General features: G+C 43.6%; 1 protein-coding gene and 1 pseudogene across 3 annotated transcripts in view; one reads left to right on the forward strand and one right to left on the reverse strand.

The window, feature by feature from the left end:
- phf2 (PHD finger protein 2) overlaps positions 1 to 22,195 on the forward strand; it is a 169,440-nt gene that overhangs the window by 114,739 nt on the left and 32,506 nt on the right. For all 3 annotated transcript variants that reach the window (XM_088309286.1, XM_088309285.1, XM_088309284.1), the window contains 2 exons: positions 7,624 to 7,802; positions 19,923 to 20,239. In XM_088309286.1, coding sequence (XP_088165412.1) covers positions 7,624 to 7,802; positions 19,923 to 20,239 — 496 coding nt within the window. The remainder of the gene's footprint in view (positions 1 to 7,623; positions 7,803 to 19,922; positions 20,240 to 22,195) is intronic.
- LOC148328372 (uncharacterized) lies at positions 12,766 to 13,644 on the reverse strand (annotated as a pseudogene).

The following is a 22,195-nucleotide window of genomic DNA, read 5'->3' on the forward strand; positions in this document are numbered from 1 at the left end:
GTTGTCGCCACCAGCTGATTTGAAAGAGCTGAAGAGGATACTGGGAATGGTAAATTACCTAGGAAGGTATATTCCAAACCTCTCAAACAGTCAGCCAGCTTTTGAGAACATTAAGGACTTGCTAACAACTGCACCGGTGCTTGCTACTACGATGTGGGGAAGCCAACAGCTGTGTCGGCTGATGCAAGCAGTTATGGACTGGGTGGTGTGTTACTGCAACTTCATGGGGATTACTGGAAACCCGTAGTTTATTTCTCCCGAAGGCTTAGCGATGCAGAATCTCGCTACGCACAGATAGAAAAGGAAGCATTGGCTGATGTCTGGGCATGCGAGAAGTTCGACAGATACCTTAATGGACTGGAACAGTTCAAGATGGTTACTGATTACAAGCCGCTTGTACCTCTCATCAACAATCGAAGCTTGGACAATGTACCATTACGTTGCAAGCGTCCTCTCATGAGACTAATGAGATTCAACCCTATCAACGAATATGCTCCTGGGAAAACCCTCATTGTTGCGGATGCGTTGTCGCGCAGCCCGCTACCTAACGTAATCACTGTGAACAAAATGCACAGCGACGTGGCCTGTTATGTGGCTAGTGTGGTGGAAGGGATTCCGACATCTACAGGCAAGTTGGATGAAATTAGGGTAGCAACAGCCGCTGACCCTAAACTTCAATGTGTTGCAGGACTAGTAGAGAGAGAATGGCCTGAGCACATCAGTAAAGTGGCAGTAGATTGTAGAGCATATGTTCAAGTTAAGTCAGAGCTGTCAGTGCATGATGGTCTAGTTTTGAGCGGGTGTAGGATTGTTGTGCCACGATCAATGAGAGGTGAAGTATTTCAGAAAGTCCGTGAGGGACATCAAGGCCTCATCAAATGTAGACAGAGAGCGGGTTCATCCGTGTGGTGGCCCGGACTTTCATCAGAAATAAGCAAGCTTGTGACATCATGTCAGGTGTGCTACGAAATGAAAAGCACTCAACAAAAGGAGCTACTCCTATCCACATCGCTTCCGGAGCAACCTTGGAAGAGAGTAGCCATGGACATATGTGAATTTAAGCAACATCACTACCTTGTAATCTCGGATTACTACTCAAGGTTCATTGAAATATTACATCTGTCATCTACAGTGCACAAATAATCCAAAATTTTAAAACTGTTTTTGCTAGATTTGGCATTCCAAGTGAGATAGTAAGTGACAGTGGTCCCCAGTTTACAAGTGCTGAGTTCCAGGAGTTCGCTAGACAACTTGACTTCCAACACTACACGTCCAGACCTCATCATCCACTAGGAAATGGACATGCAGAAAGAGCAGTGCAGACAGCTAAGAGGATCCTGAAGCAGGAGGACCCTGTCATGGCGCTCATGTGTCATAAAGGTACACCCTCTTCCACCACAGGCTACAGCCCAGCTGAGCTGTTGATTGGGAGGAAAATTCGAACGACACTTCCAACGTTGGAGGAGAACCTCAAACCTAAGTGGCCCAGCAGGACAGATGTAGAGGAATCAGATGAGAACGAAAAGGCTAAACAGGCTCACTACTTCAACCGTCGCCATGGTGCCAGAACTTTGCCTTCTTTATGTCCAGGTGACCAAGCGTTTTCCAAATTGGATCACGAGAAGTCATGGTGTTTGCCAGTTGTGGTTTCATGCGAGAGTACAACTCCTAGATCCTTCATCATCCGGACACCACAAGGAGCAGAACCAGCGTCATCTCAAACCTGGGCCAGTTCCCCAGCCAGTCCCAGCAGCGTCCGAAGACTACAAGCTGGCGGACGACCACCCTGTCAACACCGGCATAGACGACACCGTTTCTTTATGCCGGGGTGAGTCAACATAGTCAACTTCCGCACCTACTCCTGCTGCTGGCCTTCTACCACTCGTCCATCGAGAGCCTGTTGACGTACTGTGTCTCCACCTGGTACAGCGGTTGCACTGAGGCGGACAGAGTGAGGCTCCAGAGGACAGTCAAAACAGCGCAAAGGATTATTGGCTGCCCTCTCCCCTCACTGTCGGACATCTACACCGCCCGGTGCCTCAGCAGGGCTCTCAACATCGTCAAAGACAATACCCACCCAAACTCCCACCTGTTCGACCCGATGCCCTCTGGCAGGCGCTACAGATGCATCAAATCGAGGACAAATAGACTGAGAAACAGTTTCTTTCCGAGAGCCATCTCTATTCTGAACTCTCACACACACACGAGACCACCCTTACCTTGCAGAACAGCATCGTGATGTGTTTTTATATACCCTTCAGTATTATTTTCCATTGCACTCTCTTATATATCTAATTTATATATTTGTCTGTATTATTGTTGTATTGCACTGGAGAGGGGAGCTCTCTAATCTCGTTGCACTCTTGAGTACAATGACAATAAAGGGATTTCTAATTCTAATTCTAATTCTACTGAGATGGTGACCTTTTCTGGATGGGTGTGCAAACAGTCGACTTTGAACAGATGTCTGGTTAGAACTGTGTTTGGGTGGAGAGTCAGCAGCTATGAAGAGAAATGTTGTATTTCAATCAATACATACGAAGACATAAAATAAGATGACGGCTACACTAGCAATTTTGCAGACGCTCTCAGACCGGAACACGTAAATGGCTGACGTCATCATGACGAAGAGGTTTGGTGTCAAATGTATATTTAATATTTATCATCTCATCAATAATATTTGCACTACACAGTACTGAGTTTCAAGATCTACACAATAATTGGTCTCCAAATTAAATTTTTAATAAATTTAGCTTTGCTATGGGACAATTATTCCATTGACAAAATCTGACCTCTATATACAAAGAACATGCACATTAGTACAAAATGTAAAACAATTGGGGGTTTAAAAAAATGCATTTTCATATGCACAACTAAACATAAATATGCTTCAAATTTCAATCAAATGTAATCTTATGACCCAGTGTACATGAAAAAGAAAACCATAACTCATATAAAGTGATCGGAGCATGTATGTTCTGATCGTGTTCGGTGGTCATGTTGAAGATTTGACAGCCTTTTTGCGCATGGTGAATGAATAATTTTACTCCAAGTGAGTATGCAATTCTTAAAATTACAAGAAAATTTGTGCTTATATTTTCATTTTTCAAAAGTATCGGTACTGTATCGGCATCGGCCGATACTGCACAGCCTGTTAGCGGTATCGGTATCAGGACCCAAAAAGTGGTATCTGAACAACACTAAAGAATACCCCTGTTCGTCTGCACAGGACTTTAATGTCCGGCCTTCCACCCTTTCTGGACCATTAGCCTGACTGATGTTGATGCTCCTCAAGTAACTTTTTTCCCTGATGACTCTGTAGGGTGAGTGTTTATGTTGCTGCCCCACCTCAGACTGGGAGGGTTGGCCAATGTCTTCGCTGTCTTGTAGATCATAGGATGCATAGAACTGATTTAAGGTGTCAGGCAGTATTCTGTCATGGCTGCGCTGTAGTGTCCCTCAATGCATTGTTTGGACCAATGTTTTTCCTCCCTTATGCACTTGCACAGGTCTCTCCGGGCCTTGCTGTAAGCCAGCATGTTGTCCCACCTGTACGCACTGTGCTGTCCGGCAATGGTTTAAAGGATTTTATACGATTGACTACAAGTTACATGTATTCAGTTTAATGCAATAAAGATATTTACTGATTGTGCTTTAATTCAATGTACAATAAAAGGTCAGGGCAGGCTGGTTGACAGTACATTATCTGTGCAAAAATGTACAATGGCCAGGATGTGAATTATAAAATCAAAATCAGCGCCCTACTTGACACTTCACAGTTGGTTTGCTCAAAGCACTAAAGTGGCTTCATCACTCCAGACTTGCACAGTATTTGCCCATTGTATCTGCCCTGATGGGTTTCTAGGCTGAGGTAATTTCCAAAGCAATATTGTCAGCTGTGAAGATGCTTCTTTCTCATATGCCACTGGTATGCTAGTGTAAACCGGGTCTGGTATATATCTTTTTAGGAAAATTCCTCTACTTGTGAAAAAAGCAGCCCTCGTTTCCTCAGATTGTTTACAGTTGATTACAACTCTTTACATGCTAATGTAACTGCGGTGATATGTAAACACCTATCGTCATGTTGACAGAAAATTCTCTTGACATGTTAAATAGTCTGCACTACACAGTCAAATACTCCTGATCTCGAAGGAGTGTGTTCTGATCATGTTAAATACACAGGTGCAACCTACTAGCTTGATAGCTGCATCATGAACGTTGATATCCATCCAAGTCTCTGTAAAGAGCATCACACAGCTTTCCATTTGCCATGCCATAACCATCTTATTGAAGAGTCATATGTAAAACTCTAAGGATCCGGTCTGTGCAGGATAGCATATAGCCTAGCCCGCAAGCCACCGCTCACCCTGTTTCCATCTACGCTTCTCCCTCCGCCTACAAAGCCTGTGAGGTCGGTTGGTGACTGTTCCACCAGATCGCTGCACCCGCTGGATCTCTGTTGGAATAAACTCTGGTCTCACTGAGGCATAAAGTTGATATAGACTTCTGAGATCCAAAAGTTCAGATCTTCCATACTGGATTATGGTCTAGGAACTCACATTCTAACATATTAGACACACACAATAGGAAAAAAGAATAAATTGTGCTTTTGATTGCAAGATTATGTAATGACAATTAGTCACCAGTGTAACAATTTTATATTTGACAAACTTCACAAACTACCAGCACGTTACTTACCAGTAGGAATATAAGTAATTTGTGTGCGTGTGCTTGTGTCGTGTGTGTGTAGGTGTGCATTATGTCCATTATGTCATCGCTTCTACAACTAAATTTTAAATAATGTCCGTCATCTTTTCTCGCTTTTGTGACACTTAGTAGTAGCTTTAATGTGACAAACACTTTGATCAGTCACGAGCTGCTTATAAAGGTCGCATTTCAAAAGATCATCCATGTTTTGGTTGCTTTCACATTGTTGTGGCACATGGTATGTGTGCCGTTATAGCGAGTAACACCTTCCTTATAGCAATGACTCTGCAGACGTGGATGTGTCAAAGCAGGTTTACTGATAAGGGTAAAACTGTAAAAATCAGACAAAAAATATAATTATACATCTACTAAATGTAGGAAAAATGGCATAATACATTGTGCTGTATAAACAATGCAATAAGCGTCCGAGACGCCATCTTTACTATTCTCTAGTTTGTAACAAAGTACAAACAATGCTATGGCCAGTTTTCTACTTGCTGACGGCTAATATAAATCAAAACGAAACAATTAAGTTGATACGCACAAGTAAATTATACGCACCGGCGATGCAACCTTGAAATCAAAGGACGATTGTGATCTCTTATGATGGCTGAGAATGTGTGCTGTCATCGTCTGTCTCCTATAGTGCCAGTCACTTCCGCATTGTAAAAACAAAAACAAAAGGCGCATTAGAAGCAGTTACTTGCAGTTTCCGCTAAAGAGCCCCAAAGACATGTGGATAATATTTTCTAATTGTACCAAACACTGATATATCAAAACAAATACAACAACTTTCACTACATAACAGAACATAAGCTTATCCAAAAGAGATCTGCTGCTGCAATTTACTGGTCATAATTTTTTTTTTTTTTTTAATGATTTATTCTTTAATATTGAGTACATATAAAACTCTCACTCGGGCACTCCTGCTGTGTTTGTTTAGCATGCTGTTTTGGTGCACCAAATGTAACCTCTCAAACAGGATTTGTGTGTGTTTTTTCCTTTAATTTAAAAAATATAAAAATTCAGATAAATGCTTAAGAAGTGATTTTTTTATAGGTTGGCAGCTCTGTGAATGTGATGGAAAAAAATTCAGCACAACTAACTTGAGCGCCAGCGCAACCAGTAGAACAAGTCATACTAGAGCCCCGACGTGGTAAATCTGTATACAGTACAATTGGGCTGATGAGTATGCATAGATGACCTATATATATTTTAACATTTTTAAGACATTTATGCTCTACTGATATCATATTTTCATGTTCATAGGTCTCACCGAGGTAAAAGGTGCAGTCTCAGTTGTGTGTGTGCGTGTGTGTGTGGGTGTGTGGGCGTGTGTGTGTGTGGTATATTTTGCTGTTGATGTGTGGGTCTGGCCCAGCTTCCCTTCGGACAGGTCGCCAAGCAAGGCTGGATTGATGATTGAACACACTTCAGGGACACACCAGTGGTTGGAAAAATATTTTATTGGCGTCAATTCAGCTGATGCCAGAAGTTCCCCAAAAGAAAAGTTCCCCCCTTCTTGAACCTTCCCTTCTTAAAGGGAAGGTTAACTAAAAATATAAATATCCAGTTCCCCTTGTTACATATGCATTCTCGTCCTACTTGCCCTACATGGTCATCCTAAACCCTCAAGACGAGAACAGGTGTGGACTCAACCTTATGTTGCACCTTGGCGCTATTTCGCTTAAACCAGGACCCCTGGCTGTATTTGCATCCGTTGAGCAGCCGAGGACCCCTGTCAGAATTACTGACCAGACATAAACTATGTTGAGGCCCAGCGCATATCGGGGTCGTAACTCATTGTATTTGGGGGTCAACATAAGACTATCCATTCACCAGACCAACAGTTGGTCATGGTAAAAGTAGAAGAGAAGAATTATTCGCGTACATCTCTTAGAACGTATGAAAATACACTCCACGTGCTATTACGGTTTCTAACACTTACACTGGGTGCACCGCACTATCAGGCACATGCCATAATGGGTATTTTGAGAAAGACAACTCACTAAGGCTAAACTGTTAGTCACGTGTCAGTAGTCCTACAAATGCTAAAGCAGCTTTTGTGCTTTTTGTGACAACACAGCCAGCCATCATTAGACATTGATGATAACCGAGGTGGACGTCACTAGTCACCACACTACTTACAGTCACAGTTTTAAATGAAAACCAAAACTGTCACCCAACATCCACTGAACAGCATACAAGCAAACAATTGAAACAAAGAAATACAATTAACACAAAACGTGCCTCTCTCATGCCATTCATATCCCAAAAATAAATAACACAAAAAAGTACTGCACAGCATTCTGGAGTCTTTCAATAACATTAACAATAAGAAAGACTACGACATCGTGGACAGCTGCCCTTTTGTCCAGCTTTCTCCCGCATGTAAATACTGGTCTGTTCTAGCTGACTATCTCAAATCATCACCAACAGTCGTGTTCACAGAATTTTTGTCAGTCAATTCTGCGTTGCATTATAGTCTCAGACTTTACCAGTGGTGGGTGCTAAAATGCACTGTGAAATGCTCCAAGGTGGTCAGGCGCATTGCTCAAGAGAATAATGCGTGTCCAGATCTATAGATCTAAGTCTATACGTATAATAAGGCGCTCCGCATTAAAGGGTGCCTTGTCTCGTCTGTTTTGGAGAATATTTGGGACTTTAAAGTGCGCCTTATGGTCGTATACATTACATACATTAATTTGTATATCCATCCATGTTTGAGATAATGTCGTCAAAGGACATATATACTTTTTTCTTTTAACACTATCTGCTTCTGACAGTTTTTCCTCACTGTCAAATTACTCTGTACATGGCTATTTGCATTTGTTTTAGTTACATATTTTTTCCATATTTATCAATTTGATTTTTTTTGTTTTGAGGTCTGCGCACTTTCTATTTGTTGTTTTCTAGATTCAGAGCGCTGATTCTTCAGATGAAGAAACTCTACATATAGACACAGATGCCAAGCCCGAGGGTAAATGTCGCAACTTAAACGCAAAAATAAATAAAAAAAGTGGCAGTGCGGCAGGTATTCTTGACTTGCTGCAGGCCAGCAAGCAAGTGGGTGGAATTGACTACAGCACTAACAGGTAGGCAGACCACAGTTGATTTTGTTTTTTTGTTTTTCTGTTGGTTCACTTGCCTTCTTTGTAAATATGTGCACCTTTTACTCTTCAATTGCTAATTTGGGTAGGAGGCTAATTACAATCTATATTGACTCTGGTGACTTTATGCTAGAACAAAGTTGAGATTTTAGAGTTACCTCACTTTTTTTTTTTTTTTACCCACCACAATTGTAAATTGTCAACACAATGCATTCTGGTTATTTTGCAATTGTTGAACTCATGTGTCATAGTTGGTTATTTATTCTCTAAATAGAGAAATAGGAGACATGAATTTCAGTATTTAATTTTTGGGCAGGCCTCACCGGGGAAGCTAGCAGTGGATGTCAGGTATATGAAAAATGTAAAAAAGCTAAAATAATGGCAAGTCTTGGGCTAGGCATCTTGGTACAGTAGCACTTGGGGAGGCCACACTTTAATCTACACAAGACTCATGTATGTGTTTTGTCGTAGGAACAGGCCCTTAACACTAGGACTACCAGTGTTTTGCACCTACCCAACACTGCGATAGCTGTCAATTTGACCAGGGAGGGATGGTGTGTCGGGGGATAATTGGTTTGTTAATGTACATTAGCCCAAGGAAGAAGGTGTGAAAAGGCAGTGAGCTACCCCACAGGGTATTTGTTATTCAAAATTTGTTGACCAAAGTTTAGCCTAATTTGTAATTGAAAATATTCCCCCTGCCTGATCTAAGCATTCTACCTGAACGTCCTGGATTTTTCATATACAATACAATACAACTTTATTCATCTAGCACATTTCACAACAGCTGGAGCTGTAACATATAGCTTGACTTAATTTACACACATACAAAAAATATGTCTCTGATTAGTACATTTTGTTATGTATATGCCATTTAGCCAACAATATAATAAAGTAAATAATGTAAAATGTTTTTTTTTTTATTCAAAGATGGGTAGTCGTTGAATATGTATTTTCAAACCGAGGGAAAGACTTATCTTCCACTGTCTTGTGATATAACAGGAGCGCACCGTTTGCGTTTTTCCTACTGAAGTTGCAACAATGTCGTGTTTGAAGTCATTTAAATGAATGAACCTTGAATTGACCATCCTGGCAGTATGATTCCTTTTATTCACATCTGGGAAAGGTTTATCTCAATTCAACTGTATTTATAAAGCACTTTAAGATAAGCACCACTGTATGCAAAGTGCTGTACATGGAACAAAAGCCGAATCCCGTGGCTCCTCCTGCGTGCGATCCCCCGATGGCCGCTCCTTCATCCACTGCTCCCGGGGTCATCTCGTCTCGCTCAGCACCGTCTGCTTCTAAAACATTCCATTCTTGCACACCCCCGCAACCAGTTTCGCTCCACCAGTCACACTCTCAGCATTTTACAGTATCACATTTTCATACACTGGATGCAGCAACATCTAATGAACTATGTTAAGCTCAAACTCTTATATTCCTTTAATAGTCAAATGTATGAAATCCTTTAAGTGTAACCGAAGTTTGGACCATGCTAATGACAAGACCCTCAGGAGAGGAATGCAGGAAGATTGGATCAAGGCTGCAATAAAGGAGGTGTGAACGAGACACATCTGAAACAATGGACTGCCATGCCGGGACCACAAAAGTGGCTCCTAGCAGTCTCCCCTTTGTTCTGTTTAGATTGACTGCCATGATTACATTATCCTTTAACACCACGGCAGGAGAAATAATATAGAGACACACACTTACGCACTACTGAGTGTTGGATCACGAGAAAGCTTTTCTTGAAAGGTCCGTCTTCAAAATGGCCTTGCAAGTATATGCAATCAAATCTACACTTTGCCTTCCTTTGGCGATTGTCGGTTAAAAAAAGCGGTCGCCAGGTAAGAAAGTCTGGCCTGGCCCTGCCCTCTCACAAGTGATTATGGAATCACAGGACACATTCGCGCCTTCAACATAAGGCATGCGAGAGGGCTCCATGTAACCAAATTGTGATCTGATCGGCTATTGCAACTGTCTATCAAGTGTGTGAGGCCATTGACTCACACAGCACAGACGCCCGCAGGGAAGAATCTGAAGGCTCGGCGAAAAAGAACGTGCTGCTGTTATTATGGAATCTGCCTGGCAACCATAGCTAGCTGAATTCTGGTTGGATAAAAACGTTCACCTAAAAATACAACATAATATGCCATGAATTAATTAAGTTCTATAATTATTAGAATTATCATCAGAAAAATTATCATGATTTCTTCATTATGTTAGGCCAGCAGAGCCTTGACTTGACCCCGCCACCACTGGCAGGTTCATATTTCCTGCAGGTGTTAAGCATTTATTAAACAAAAAGCATTTATCAAATCACACTACACGTACCATGCACGGTAATGACAAGTTATTATGTTTACTGGTTTTATATTATTCTCACATTACATTTATATATTACATAGTTTAAATGTGTTGAAATTTGTAGACTGTTCATGATTCCACTCCACATTTGTACCACACACACACAGCCTACATATATAGGTGACAGCATTTCACATTGTGCTACACCGATAAAGCAAATTTGCCACATACACATTAAAGACACAAGACTTGCACAATGGGGTCCTGATGGCGGCTCAAGAGGACCAAGTCGCTGCACCCACACATAATGACACAACAATTTGCGATCTGGACACCCACACCAAAGACAAGCTTGCAGGCTGTCGGAAGACACCAAGACTTGGGATAAGCCATGGGACCAGATTGAGGAAGAGCAAGACATATGATATAAAAATCATGTCTAGTGTGAGGGACCCTATATATTGTGAGGGCTACATTTTAGGAGCACCCTTTTCCTGGCTGCATTCATCTTGGGTGCGGGATAAGAGAAGTAGCTCTGATATCTGACTTGTACTATTCAGAATCAGAAATCAGAATAAGAAATCCCTTTATTGTCATTGTATAGTGTGCAACAAGATTAGAGAGCTCCCCTCTCCAGTGTAATACAACAATAATTTAATTAAATATAAATAAAGTAGATCAATTAAATAATAAATAATGAAATAGAAATAATACGAAATTGGATAAATAACACCTTATGTCGCTGTTCTGCAAGGTAAGGGTGTGTGTGTGTGTGTGAGAGAGAGTTCAGCATGGAGATGGCTCTAGGAAAGAAACTGTTTTTCAGTCTATTAGTCTTTGATTTGACCTGTAGCACCTGCCAGAGGGCAACAGGTCAAACAGATGTGAGTTCGTGTGAGTACTGTCTTTGACGATATTGAGAGCTCTGCTGAGGCACCGGGTGGTGTAGACGTCCGACAGGGAGCAAAGAGGGCAGCCAATAATCCTCTGGGCTGTTTTGACTGTCCTCTGGAGCCTCACTCGGTCGGCCTCAGTGCAGCCTCTGTACCAGGTGGAGACACAGTAGGCCAGCAGGCTCTCGATGGACGAATGGTAGAAGGCCAGCAGCAGCTTCCTGTCCAGGTTGAATTTCCTGAAGACCCTCAGGAAGTGCAGACGCTGGTGGACCTCAGTGGATCTGTTTGCTCGGTATGCAAACTGGTAGGGGTCCAGTGTGGGAGGAAGGCAGTCCCTGTTGTGCTGGAGAAGCAGTCTCTCGAAGCACTTCATGATGACTGATGTGAGAGCAACAGGACGGTAGTCATTCAGGTGGACCGTGGGTGACTTTTTGGGGACAGGAATAATGGTGGAAGTTTTCAAGCAGGAGGGGATGACTGCTTGAGCCAGGGAGCGGTTGAAGATCCTGCAAAAAACATGTGATAGTTGGTGGGCACATGCTCTGAGGACCTTGCCTGGTATTCCGTCGGTTCCAGTAGCTTTCCTGGGGTTAATGGCCAGGAGCGCACGCCTCACATCGTGTTCCTCTATGTTGAGTGAGGGGGAGTTGAGGCATGGAGTGCGGGGTGTGATGGTTGGGGTAAGTCGAAGCGGGCAAAGAAGCAGTTTAGCTCCTCTGCCAGCGATGCACACGGGTCTACATATGACATGCTGCTGCCTCGGTAGTCCAGCACAAACTGTGTGTAAACATCAAGGTCCTGATGATCAAAGAGGTCCCAGTTGGTGTCTTGAAAGCAGTCCTGTAATTCACTCATGGCGGTCTCACGCCAGGTTTTCACAGTCTTTGTGGTGGGCCTGAATTTGCGTCTGAGAGGGGTGTACGCAGGTGTGAGCAGCTAGGACAGGTGGTCTGACTGGCCGAGAGGGGCGAGTGGGATGGCTCTGTATCCGTGCTTGATGTTTGAGTACACATGGTCAAGAGTGTTGTCTCCCCTCGTTGGGCATTTGATGTGCTGGTGGAACTTCGGGAGTACAGTCTTTAAGTTGGCCTTATTAAAGTCTCCCGCTACTATATGTACGCCATCAGGGTGGGCCCGCTGTTGTTTATTGATGACGCATGCGAGTAGCGAAACCGCCGTGCTAGTGTTAGCATCAGGAGGGACGTAAACAGCAGTGACGAGCACTAGTGTTAGCTCCCTCTGGAGAAAATAAGGCCAGCATTTGACGGACATGTACTTGATGTCGGGAGATGAGTGCATTTCATGAACTCCATGGAATTGGAGACTAACAATAGGAGATAGGTTTTTTTTCATGTCATGTCGGTTGAAATCATCCTTCCTTGTCTTTTGTGGAGGTGTTTATGGGTGTCCTAGGCTAAAATCTCCAATTGTTGTGTCAGGTAGGTTGTGAGCTGGAGGAGAAGGAGAACTTTTGGTTGGACCTTGATGAAATGATTGAGCATCGCTAGAAGTGAGAGAGTTGTCTTTGGTACAGACCTCAATGGACATGTTGGTGAAGGAAACAGTGGTGATGAGGAGGTGATGACCAGGTTTGGTATCCTGGAGACGAATGCAGAAGGACTGATGGTGGCTGACTTTGCAAAAAGGATTCAAATGGCTGTTGTGAATACTTTCTCCCGAAGGAGGCAGGAATATAAGGTGACCTACAAGAGTTGAGGTTAGAGTACACAGGTGGACTACATCTAGTGTAGACGGTGTAATTTGAAGGAGACCCTGCGACTGTAAATTAGTGGTGGGTGAGTGTGTGGCCAGACAGCATAGGATGGTAGTGTGTAGGATGACTCTGGTGGTGAGAACGACAAAGAGGGCAAGAAGAGTGTTGTATGACCTTCAGGAAGGAGTTGAGATAGGCTCTTGATGGTCAGGAGGAGCTTCCAGATGACTGTACTACAACAAATGTGATCAGGGAGACAAGTAGGAAAGTCCTTGGTATGTCATCTGGAAGGAAAGGAGCGAAGGAGACTTGGTGGTGGAATGAGGAGGTGCACAAATGGATCCAGAGAAAGAGGTTAGCTAAGAAGTGGGACATTGAGAGGACTGAAGAAAGTAGACAGGAATACAGGGACATGCAGCAAAAGGTGAAAGTCGAAGTTGCAAAGGCCAGGCAAGGGGCTTACGATGACTTGTATGCAAGATTGGACAGTAAGAAGGGGGGGACTGATCTATACAAGTTGCAGAGACAGAGAGACAGAGTTGGGAAGGACTTGCAGCAGGTTAGGTTAATAAAGGATAGGGATGAAAGTGTGTTGACAGATGCCAGTAGTGTGATGGGAAGATGGAAAGAGTACTTTCAAGAGTTGATGAATGAGGGAAATGAGAGAATGAAGAGAAGTAGAGGTGACTGCTGTGGACCAGGAAGTATCAAAGATCAGTTAGGATGAAGTGAGAAGAGCATTGAAGAGGATGAAGAGCGGAAGGGCACTCAGCCCTGATGATATACCCATGGGGGTATGGAAGTGTCTAGGAGAGGTAGCAGTAGAATTTCTGACTGAGTTGTTCAACCGGATATTAGACAGTGAGAAGATGCCAGAGGAATGGAGGAGAAGTGTGCTGGTGCCCATTTTTAAGAACAAGGGGGATGTGCAGAGCTGTGGAAACAACTGAGGAATAAAGCTGATGAGCCACACAATGAATCTGTGGGAAAGAGTGGTGGAAGCTCGACTGAGGGCAGAGGTGAACATTTGTGAGCAGCAGTATGGTTTTATGCCAAAAAAAGAGTACAACAGATGCAATATTTGCTTTGAGGATGCTGATAGATAAGTACAGAGAAGGTCAGAAGGAGCTGCATTGTGTTTTTGTATATCTGGAGAAAGTTTATGACATGGTGCCCAGGGAGGAACAGTGGTTCTGTATAAGGAAGTATGGAGTAGCACAGCAGTATGTTCATGTGGTGCAGGACATGTATGAGGACTGTAAGACATTGGTGAGGTGTGCTGTCGGTGTGACGGAGGAGTTCAAGGTTGAGGTGGGACTACATCAGGGATCAGCTTTGAGTCTCTTCTTGTTCGCTATATGGTAATGGACAGGATGACAGACGTGATTAGACAAGAATCTCTATGGGCTATGATGTTTGCAAATTACATTGTGATCTGTAGTGAGAGCAGGGAAGAGGTGGAGAAGCTGGAGGCATGGATGTTTGCCCTGGAAAGGAGGGGAATGAAGATTAGCTGTAATAAGATGGAGTATCTGGAGTTTAAGTATTTAGGGTCAACAGTCCAGAGCAATGGAGAGTGTCGAAAAGAAGTGAATGTATGCAGGCTGGCTGGAACGGGTGGAGAAAAGTGTCAGGTGTGATGTGCGATAGAAGAGTTTCAGCGAAAATGAAAGGAATGATTTATAGACTGTGGTGAGACCAGGAAGGTTGTCTGGTCTGGAAACAGCGCCACTGAAAAAAAGACAGGAGGCAGAGCTGGATGTGGCAGAGATGAAGATGCTGAGGTTCTCTTTAGGAGTGAACAAGATGGATAGGATCAGGAATGAGTGCATCAGAGGGACAGAACATGTTAGGGGCTTTGGAGATAAAGTCAGAGAGGTCATCCAGGTCTTCATTTCCTCCGTACATGACAACAGTGGCTTCAATGAGAAAGTCTTTTTTGCTCAGCGGGACATAGATCTGACAGTCATCCATATCGCAATGAAAGAAAACACCATGTTCGCTAAAGATGGAACCAAAAGGAGCAGATATAATGAAAACGAAAACAGCTGAGGCCCCAGAATTGAACCCTGTGGAATACCATACGACAATGGAGCAATGCATGACTCAGAGCAACCAAAGCTAACAAGAAAACTTCTGTCGGTCAAACAGGATCTAAACCTCTCAGGGCCGCTACCACAAATGCCCACCTTGTCCTGCAAATAAGCCAAAAGAATACTGTGATCCACCGTATCAAACGCTCCAGTTAAATCCACCAAACAAGACACACATAGTCTCCAGTGTCATTTCCCAGCAGGATGTCATTAAAGACTCTGTGCTGTACATCATCTCGAAACATGACTAGAAGACCTCCATACGTTATGTTCACCCAAGAAAGAGTTTTTTTTTTTAAAGGCACGTTGGAAATTGTTCTAAAATTTGATAGTACATCTTGATCAAGGCCAGTTTTGTTGAGCAGGGGTTGGACCACAGCTTTTTTAAATTGTTGCTGATGTACTACACTGGACAGACTGCTGTTGACAATGGCCAAGATGGATTTACCAATACATGAGTGAACTTCCTTAAAGAAATGCGGAGGAACAGAGTCATACGAAGAGCCAGATGCCCTTGTCTTGCAAACCAAATGCTCTAAAAATGTCAATGAAACCTTCAAAATTGATTTATTCATTTACCGTATTTTCCGGGTCATAGGGCGCTCTTTAAAGTCCCTAATCTTCTCCAAAACAATCAAAGCGCCTTGTAAAGCGACGCGCCCAATATATGGACTAAGCATCACTCGCGACCATCAACCCTTTTACTCATTGGGCTGTTCGGAGTGCATGTTAGCACACCCTGCTGGACAAAGTCTGAGTCATCTATGCTTCAAATTGACCGTGACTTATACATTATGTGACTATTGTGTTTGGGTGATGGTGTAGGAGAAAGCTGGACAAAAGGGCAGCTGTCCACAATGTTGTAGTCTGTCTTATCATTTATGTTATTGCAAGCAAGAAACGTCCCAGGTTTAGACAACAGAGTGCAAAAAGCCCAAAGCACAACAGCACATCTCTCTAAACAGCCATGCACATCTCTCTAAACAGCCATGCACATCTCTCTAAACAGCCATGTGATTGGCTGAGTCTGAGTGGCTCCCAAGAAGCCATTGCTGTAATTGGCTAAGGCTAAGTGGCTCCCAAGAAGCCATTGCTATAATCTTTTTGTGTTATTTTTATTCCTTTTGGGTATATAGATGGCATGAGAGATACATGTTTTGTGTTAATCTTATTTCTTTGTTTCATTGTTTGCTTGTATGCTGAGTTTTTTTTTGGTTTTGATTAGAAACCGTGACTCTAAGGAGTGTGGTGACCAGTGAAGTCTCTCCCCTGATGTTGTCTAGTAGACTATTGCCAAGACACCTTTTATTGGTTAGAGTCATTGTTATTGGCAATGATTCCTAAAAGTTTCTTGACATCTGTCATTGAAATGGGGTGATACCTCTGGCGATCTTTTAGGGGATTGAGTCCTGGTGAGCTGGCATCAGCTAGCGCGAGCAGCCGAGCTAGCATCAGCTAGCGCGAGCAGCCGAGCTAGCATCAGCTAGCGCGAGCAGCCGAGCTAGCGCGAGCAGCCGAGCTACCGCAAGCAGCCGAGTTACCGCGAGCAGCCGAGCTAACGCGGCAGCTGAGCTAACGCGAGGCTGAGCTAACGCAGGCAGCGCCCGCGAGCAGCCGAGCTAGCGAGGCGCAGGCAACCGCTAGCGCCTTGTAGTGCGGCGCGCCTAGTATATGCCTTAAATACGGAAATAGCACCCTCAACTGGTGTTGCGCCCTTTGATGCAGCGCGTCTTATGACCGTAAAAATACAGTATATTGCGCATTTCACAACAGCTGCAGCTGTAACGAAGCGCTTTCCATATGGTGTAATATAAATTAGCGGAAAATTAGAACACAAATTAAAACACATAAACACATACATAATAAATCACTTTGTCCAAAACATTTAAATTTAACAAACCATAAGCGAGAACGAGGTTTAAAGTATGTCCTTGTACATGTATCAGGCTAGTCACATGCTGTACACAAAAGAATCAATCAGGATTAAAACTCATTAGCCAATGTTTTTTCTGGGCAACAAACATCAATAGCAAACCCCCCCCATGAGGAGAATATGATCATACTTGAGCCTTATTTCATGAAGATTAAATTTGAAAAGTCATTCAAATAGTCCTCATTGTATTTTGGAAGTCTATAAATGAGACAGCGCAGCCTACTTCAAAAAGAGTAGCTTCAAAGCTGGTGATTGATGTGGCGAATATACACTGTTTACATTTAAAATTGTTTGTAAAACACCGTTCCTCCACCACAACCTGAAGTCCACAAGGGCTCCAAGAAGGCACACCCAGGTGGCAACAATTCAATTAAAACGTCATACTCACCAAGGCATTTCCAATTCTCTGTCAGACAGAGGAAATCCAAGTAATTGGAAAGAAGGATATAAGTTTTGTTTGTCACTGATGGGGCATTTAACTCATTTACTCCCTTAGACGTACAAAGACGTCTTTTAAAGCAATGGCGCCCTCTACCAAAGACGTATAAGTACGTTTCCTGTCTTTTTTACGTTATAGTGTACATAAGGGTCTGATGCAACCTCTGACTGAGAATCAACCTTGGCCGCATTGTGAATCATGTAAAAATCACCCAGCAGGGGGCAGAGGTGCAAAAGATCCGCCTTGAATCTGCGCCAGAGGTACAAATGGGGGGCGGGATCCTGGGGTAGACTTATAAGTGTGGAGAGCAGCGTGGGTAGCAGCAGCATCGGCAGCACTAGCAGCAGTCGCATTAGTAGCGTTAGCAATGAAATCCTACAAGCAAATGACATCGAGGAATGCTTTTTTGTAAAAAAAACCTTCCCAAAAGCATCAAGGCGATGGAGACGCTTTGGTTGAGAGGATGACGCTTCGTCGTCGTCACAACAAACAGGCGTCTAAAGAGGCTGCGCGTGCCTTGCGGCCTGCATCGCCTGCCTTCGGACAATAGCCAAAGCAGCCGAGAGTCCTCACCAGATCCCCCCGAACGAGGAGGTAAGCGCTCGCAAGTTACCATTGAACATGTGGTTTTACCCCTCATGCTTTTATTGTACATATCATGTATCTTGCGGGCAGAAAATGTCGCGTAAATGTGCAGTTAGACGCGAGCTTGCTCGCTGACTTCCTCGTCCGGGCGCCTATTGCTCTATTGCACAATTACACGCGAGCGTAAGTCCTCGCCGACGAGGAAGTAAACGCTCGCAAGTTACCATTGAACATGTGGTTTTAGCCCTCATGCTTTTATTGTACATATCATGCATCTTGCGGGCAGAAAATGTCGCGTAAATGTGCAGTTAGACGCGAGCTTGCTCGCTGACTTCCTCGTCCGGGCGCCTATTGCACAATTACACGCGAGCGTAAGTCCTCGCCGACGAGGAAGTAAACGCTCGCAAGTTACCATTGAACATGTGGTTTTAGCCCTCATGCTTTTATTGTACATATCATGCATCTTGCGGCCAGAAAATGTCGCGTAAATGTGCAGTTAGACGCGAGCTTGCTCGCTGACTTCCTCGTCCGGGCGCCTATTGCACAATTATACGCGAGCGTAAGTCCTCGCCGACGAGGAAGTAAATGCTCGCAAGTTACCATTGAACATGTGGTTTTAGCCCTCATGCTTTTATTGTACATATCATGCATCTTGCGGCCAGAAAATGTCGCGTAAATGTGCAGTTAGACGCGAGCTTGCTCGCTGACTTCCTCGTCCGGGCGCCTATTGCACAATTATACGCGAGCGTAAGTCCTCGCCGACGAGGAAGTAAATGCTCGCAAGTTACCATTGAACATGTGGTTTTAGCCCTCATGCTTTTATTGTACATATCATGCATCTCGCGGGCAGAAAATGTCGCGTAAATGTGCAGTTACACGCGAGCGTATCTCCTCCCCGACGAGGAAACAACAATACTGAATGGTGTGGTAATCATACATATTTTCTAAAATTCACAGATTGTGCATCCCGCAGCAAGAAAGTTCCTCCTCGTCTTGTTGGTGTAAAGAAATGTAAATTATAATATGAAACTTCACACGCCAGCAATAAAATGCAGCAATAAATATATATTTCCAATTGTTTATATTTCTGTAATTTACAGGTTGTGCATCAGGAAGCAGTGGTTCCGGATGGCGTCACACTGGATGGCAACCGAGGAAAATCGACTTTACAGCAACCCCTGGACCACTGAATGCCGCTGCCCATTTGGAGTCTAAGGAGCCAGCTGATTTCCTGCAGCTGTTTCTCACGGATGAGCTTCTGCAGCACATCGCGGATGCCACCAATCACTTCCCAGACAATTATTTTCACACAAACCCCAGTGGACAAACACAAGCTCGCCTATTTGCCACGGACCAGCAAAGCCAGACCACAACGAAAGTGTCGGGTCTGTTTGCGCAAAGGCAAACGGAGTGAAACAAGAATGTGGTGTGAACTGTGTTGTGTGCCCTTGCATCAAGGCAACTGTTTTATTTTATATCACACAAAAAAAAAGTATTTATGACACTGATGTATTTCATTTTTGTACATAGTTCAACAGTTCAGTCGTTTTGTGTTATGTGCAAATAAATTTATTTTGTTATCAAAAACATATTTTTTGTGCTTTTTTTTGTTATTTTATAGAAGGCATGCATTATTTAGATGTTGGAGGTGTCATAAAAGCCATAAATAATAGTGTCAAAGTTCAAATTATGGTCGAAATGCGTCAGTTTACAATAAACTAATTTTCTCCGTTTTTTCCCCAGGGATTGGAGTTTTCATGAAATTTAGCTATTTTCAAATGCCGATTGCTCAAGAATGGAACATGATAGAAACAAACTTTTTTTTCTGTTGAAAGAAGAGAGTCTCATCTTTCTTTTGGTGTGCTCCATGTCTATATAGCATTAGAATACAATATTCTGTGGGCCTTGCAATATTAGTCAAAACCCAGGAAAACACTGGGATTGAGCGGGTTGCTCCAGTGAAAATGGCTGGTATTTAATGAGTTAATACATATTTATAAAAGTGCTTAATGACTGAAGTTGTGATATTTTCATGGAATTCAAAGGCATTCTCAAATAGTTGTTCACAGTTTCTCATCCCTGGCAGAGGTGTGACTGTTCTGTAATGACTGTGTTTCTTTTTTACTTAATTACAGTCAGCCACCTGCGTCTCCCAGCACACAGGAGGCAATTCAGGGCATGCTCTCTATGGCTAACCTGTCATCGTCAGACAGCTTGCAACAACAGTGGAGCAGCAATCAGTCAAGAAACAATAGTCAATCGAAGAACATCTGGCAAATGCACAGCTCACTGGCTAATAAGAAAGCCAGTAGAGGAGTTGGCATTGGTCGCGGCAGCAACACTAAGCCGTCCACTAAACACTTGAGGAAACCGCAGAAGAGCTGCAGTATAGAGAGCCTTGATTATGATGACCAGGATCATTTGGAAGCATGCTTTAAAGACTCAGATTATGGTAAGGATCAAAATAAACTCATCTTTCTTGTTTTAATTTTAGTTTAGAATGATGAAAATGGACAGCTGTGTCCAAAGGTTTTGGTATTTTCTTTTCATTTATTAAATATGCACAAAATTCAATGTTTACAACGTGGACCTAAATGTCATGGTCCGTTTTTGTCATGTCATGTTTGTGTTTGTTTTTGCCCAGCTGGAGTGGGGGCGTTTCCGTCCAGCACTTCGTTCCTGTTCATGTCGTCATGGCTGGAGAGACACGCCCACCAGCCACGCACCTGTCACTTGTCAAGTCATTGATTACTGCACTATTTAAACACTCCACGCTGACTACTCAGCGTCGGAAGATTCCTCTTGCTCATGCTCCCAAGTTGTGAATTATTAGACACCTCACTACAGTGAACCCTCGGTTATCGCGGTTAATGGGGACCGAGACCACCCGCGAAAACTGAAAATCCGCGAAGTAGCGGCGCACCTTCAAAAATACTTCGCACCTATATATATATATATATATATATATATATATATATATATATATATATATATATAGGTGCGAAGTAGTGGCGCACCTTCAAAAATGCTTAAAAAAAAAAATATATATATATATATATATATATATATATATATATATATAGGTGCGAAGAAGTGGCGCACCTTCAAAAATGCTTAAAAAAAAATATATATATATATATATATATATATTTACACATATATATATATATATATATATATATATATATATATATATATACCGGTAGAGAGAGAGAGAGAGTGAAATTCATGTTAGAAAAAAAAAATCATTATTAAAACTTATTTTTTTATTCCCCAGCCATTATTTTTGTATTTATTCAATTACCTCTTTTTGTACTTATTTATTTACTTCGACTTTTACCTGCTGGTACGCCGTCCGGTGTGCCCTGTGAAATGAAAGGTGGCATTTTTCATTTATTTATTTATTCATTTATTCATTCATAACTGACAGCCTCGCGCTCCCCTCATGCCCGGGCGGAAGGTGTTCCTCTTCGGCTTAACTACCACGCACGCCGGCCGGTCTCCTCCGGAGCTCTCGCACGAAACGGAATGTCGCCGCGCGAGTGCCCGGGCGGAAATTGTTCCTCTTCGGCTTAACTGCCACGCACGCCGGCCGGTCTCCTCCGGAGCTCTCGCACGAAACGAAATGTCGCCGCGCGGAAGTTGTTCCTCTTCGGCTTAACTGCCACGCACGCCGGCCGGTCTCCTCCGGAGCTCTCGCACGGAGCGACATGTCGTCCCGCTAGTGCCCGGGCGGAAGTTGTTCCTCTTCGGCTTAACTGCCACGCACGCCGGCCTCCTCCGGAGCTCTGGTACGGTCCGAACCGCGCGAAACGTCGCCCCAAATCGTGTCCGGGGGAACATGCTCTTCTTCGTCCACTCTCTTCTTCGTCCACTCTCCTCTTCGGCGCACGCCGGCCGTCTAACCGCTCCAGTAAATCGTGAAGTAGCGGGGGTTCACTGTATATATATATATATATATATATATATATATATATATATATATATATATATATATATATATATATATATATATATATATACAGTGAACCCCCGCTACTTCGCGGTTCACCTTTCGCGGGTTCAGTGCTTCGCGGGTCTAAAAAATATTCGGGGGCATTGTAGTTTCGCCGAGCGGGGCGCTGGAGCGGTTAGACAGCCGGCGTGCGCCGAAGAAGAGCGTGGGCGGAGAAGAGCACGTTCCCCCCGGCACAATCGGGGGGCGACGTTTCGCGCGGTTCGGACCGTACCCGAGCTGCGGCCGGCGTGCGTGGCAGTTAAGCCGAAGAGAAACAACTTCCGCCCGGGCACTCGCGCGGCGACATTTCGCTTCGTTCGAGACCGTGCGTGAGCTCCGAAGGAGACCGGCCGGCGTGTGTGGCAGTCAAGCCGAAGAGAAACAACTTACGCCCGGGCACTCGCGCGGCGA

The sequence above is a fragment of the Idiotropiscis lumnitzeri genome, chromosome 11, assembly GCF_059441095.1.
Source record: "Idiotropiscis lumnitzeri isolate Australia: NSW breed Sydney's pygmy pipehorse chromosome 11, RoL_Ilum_1.0, whole genome shotgun sequence".
NCBI classification, from domain to species: domain Eukaryota; kingdom Metazoa; phylum Chordata; class Actinopteri; order Syngnathiformes; family Syngnathidae; genus Idiotropiscis; species Idiotropiscis lumnitzeri.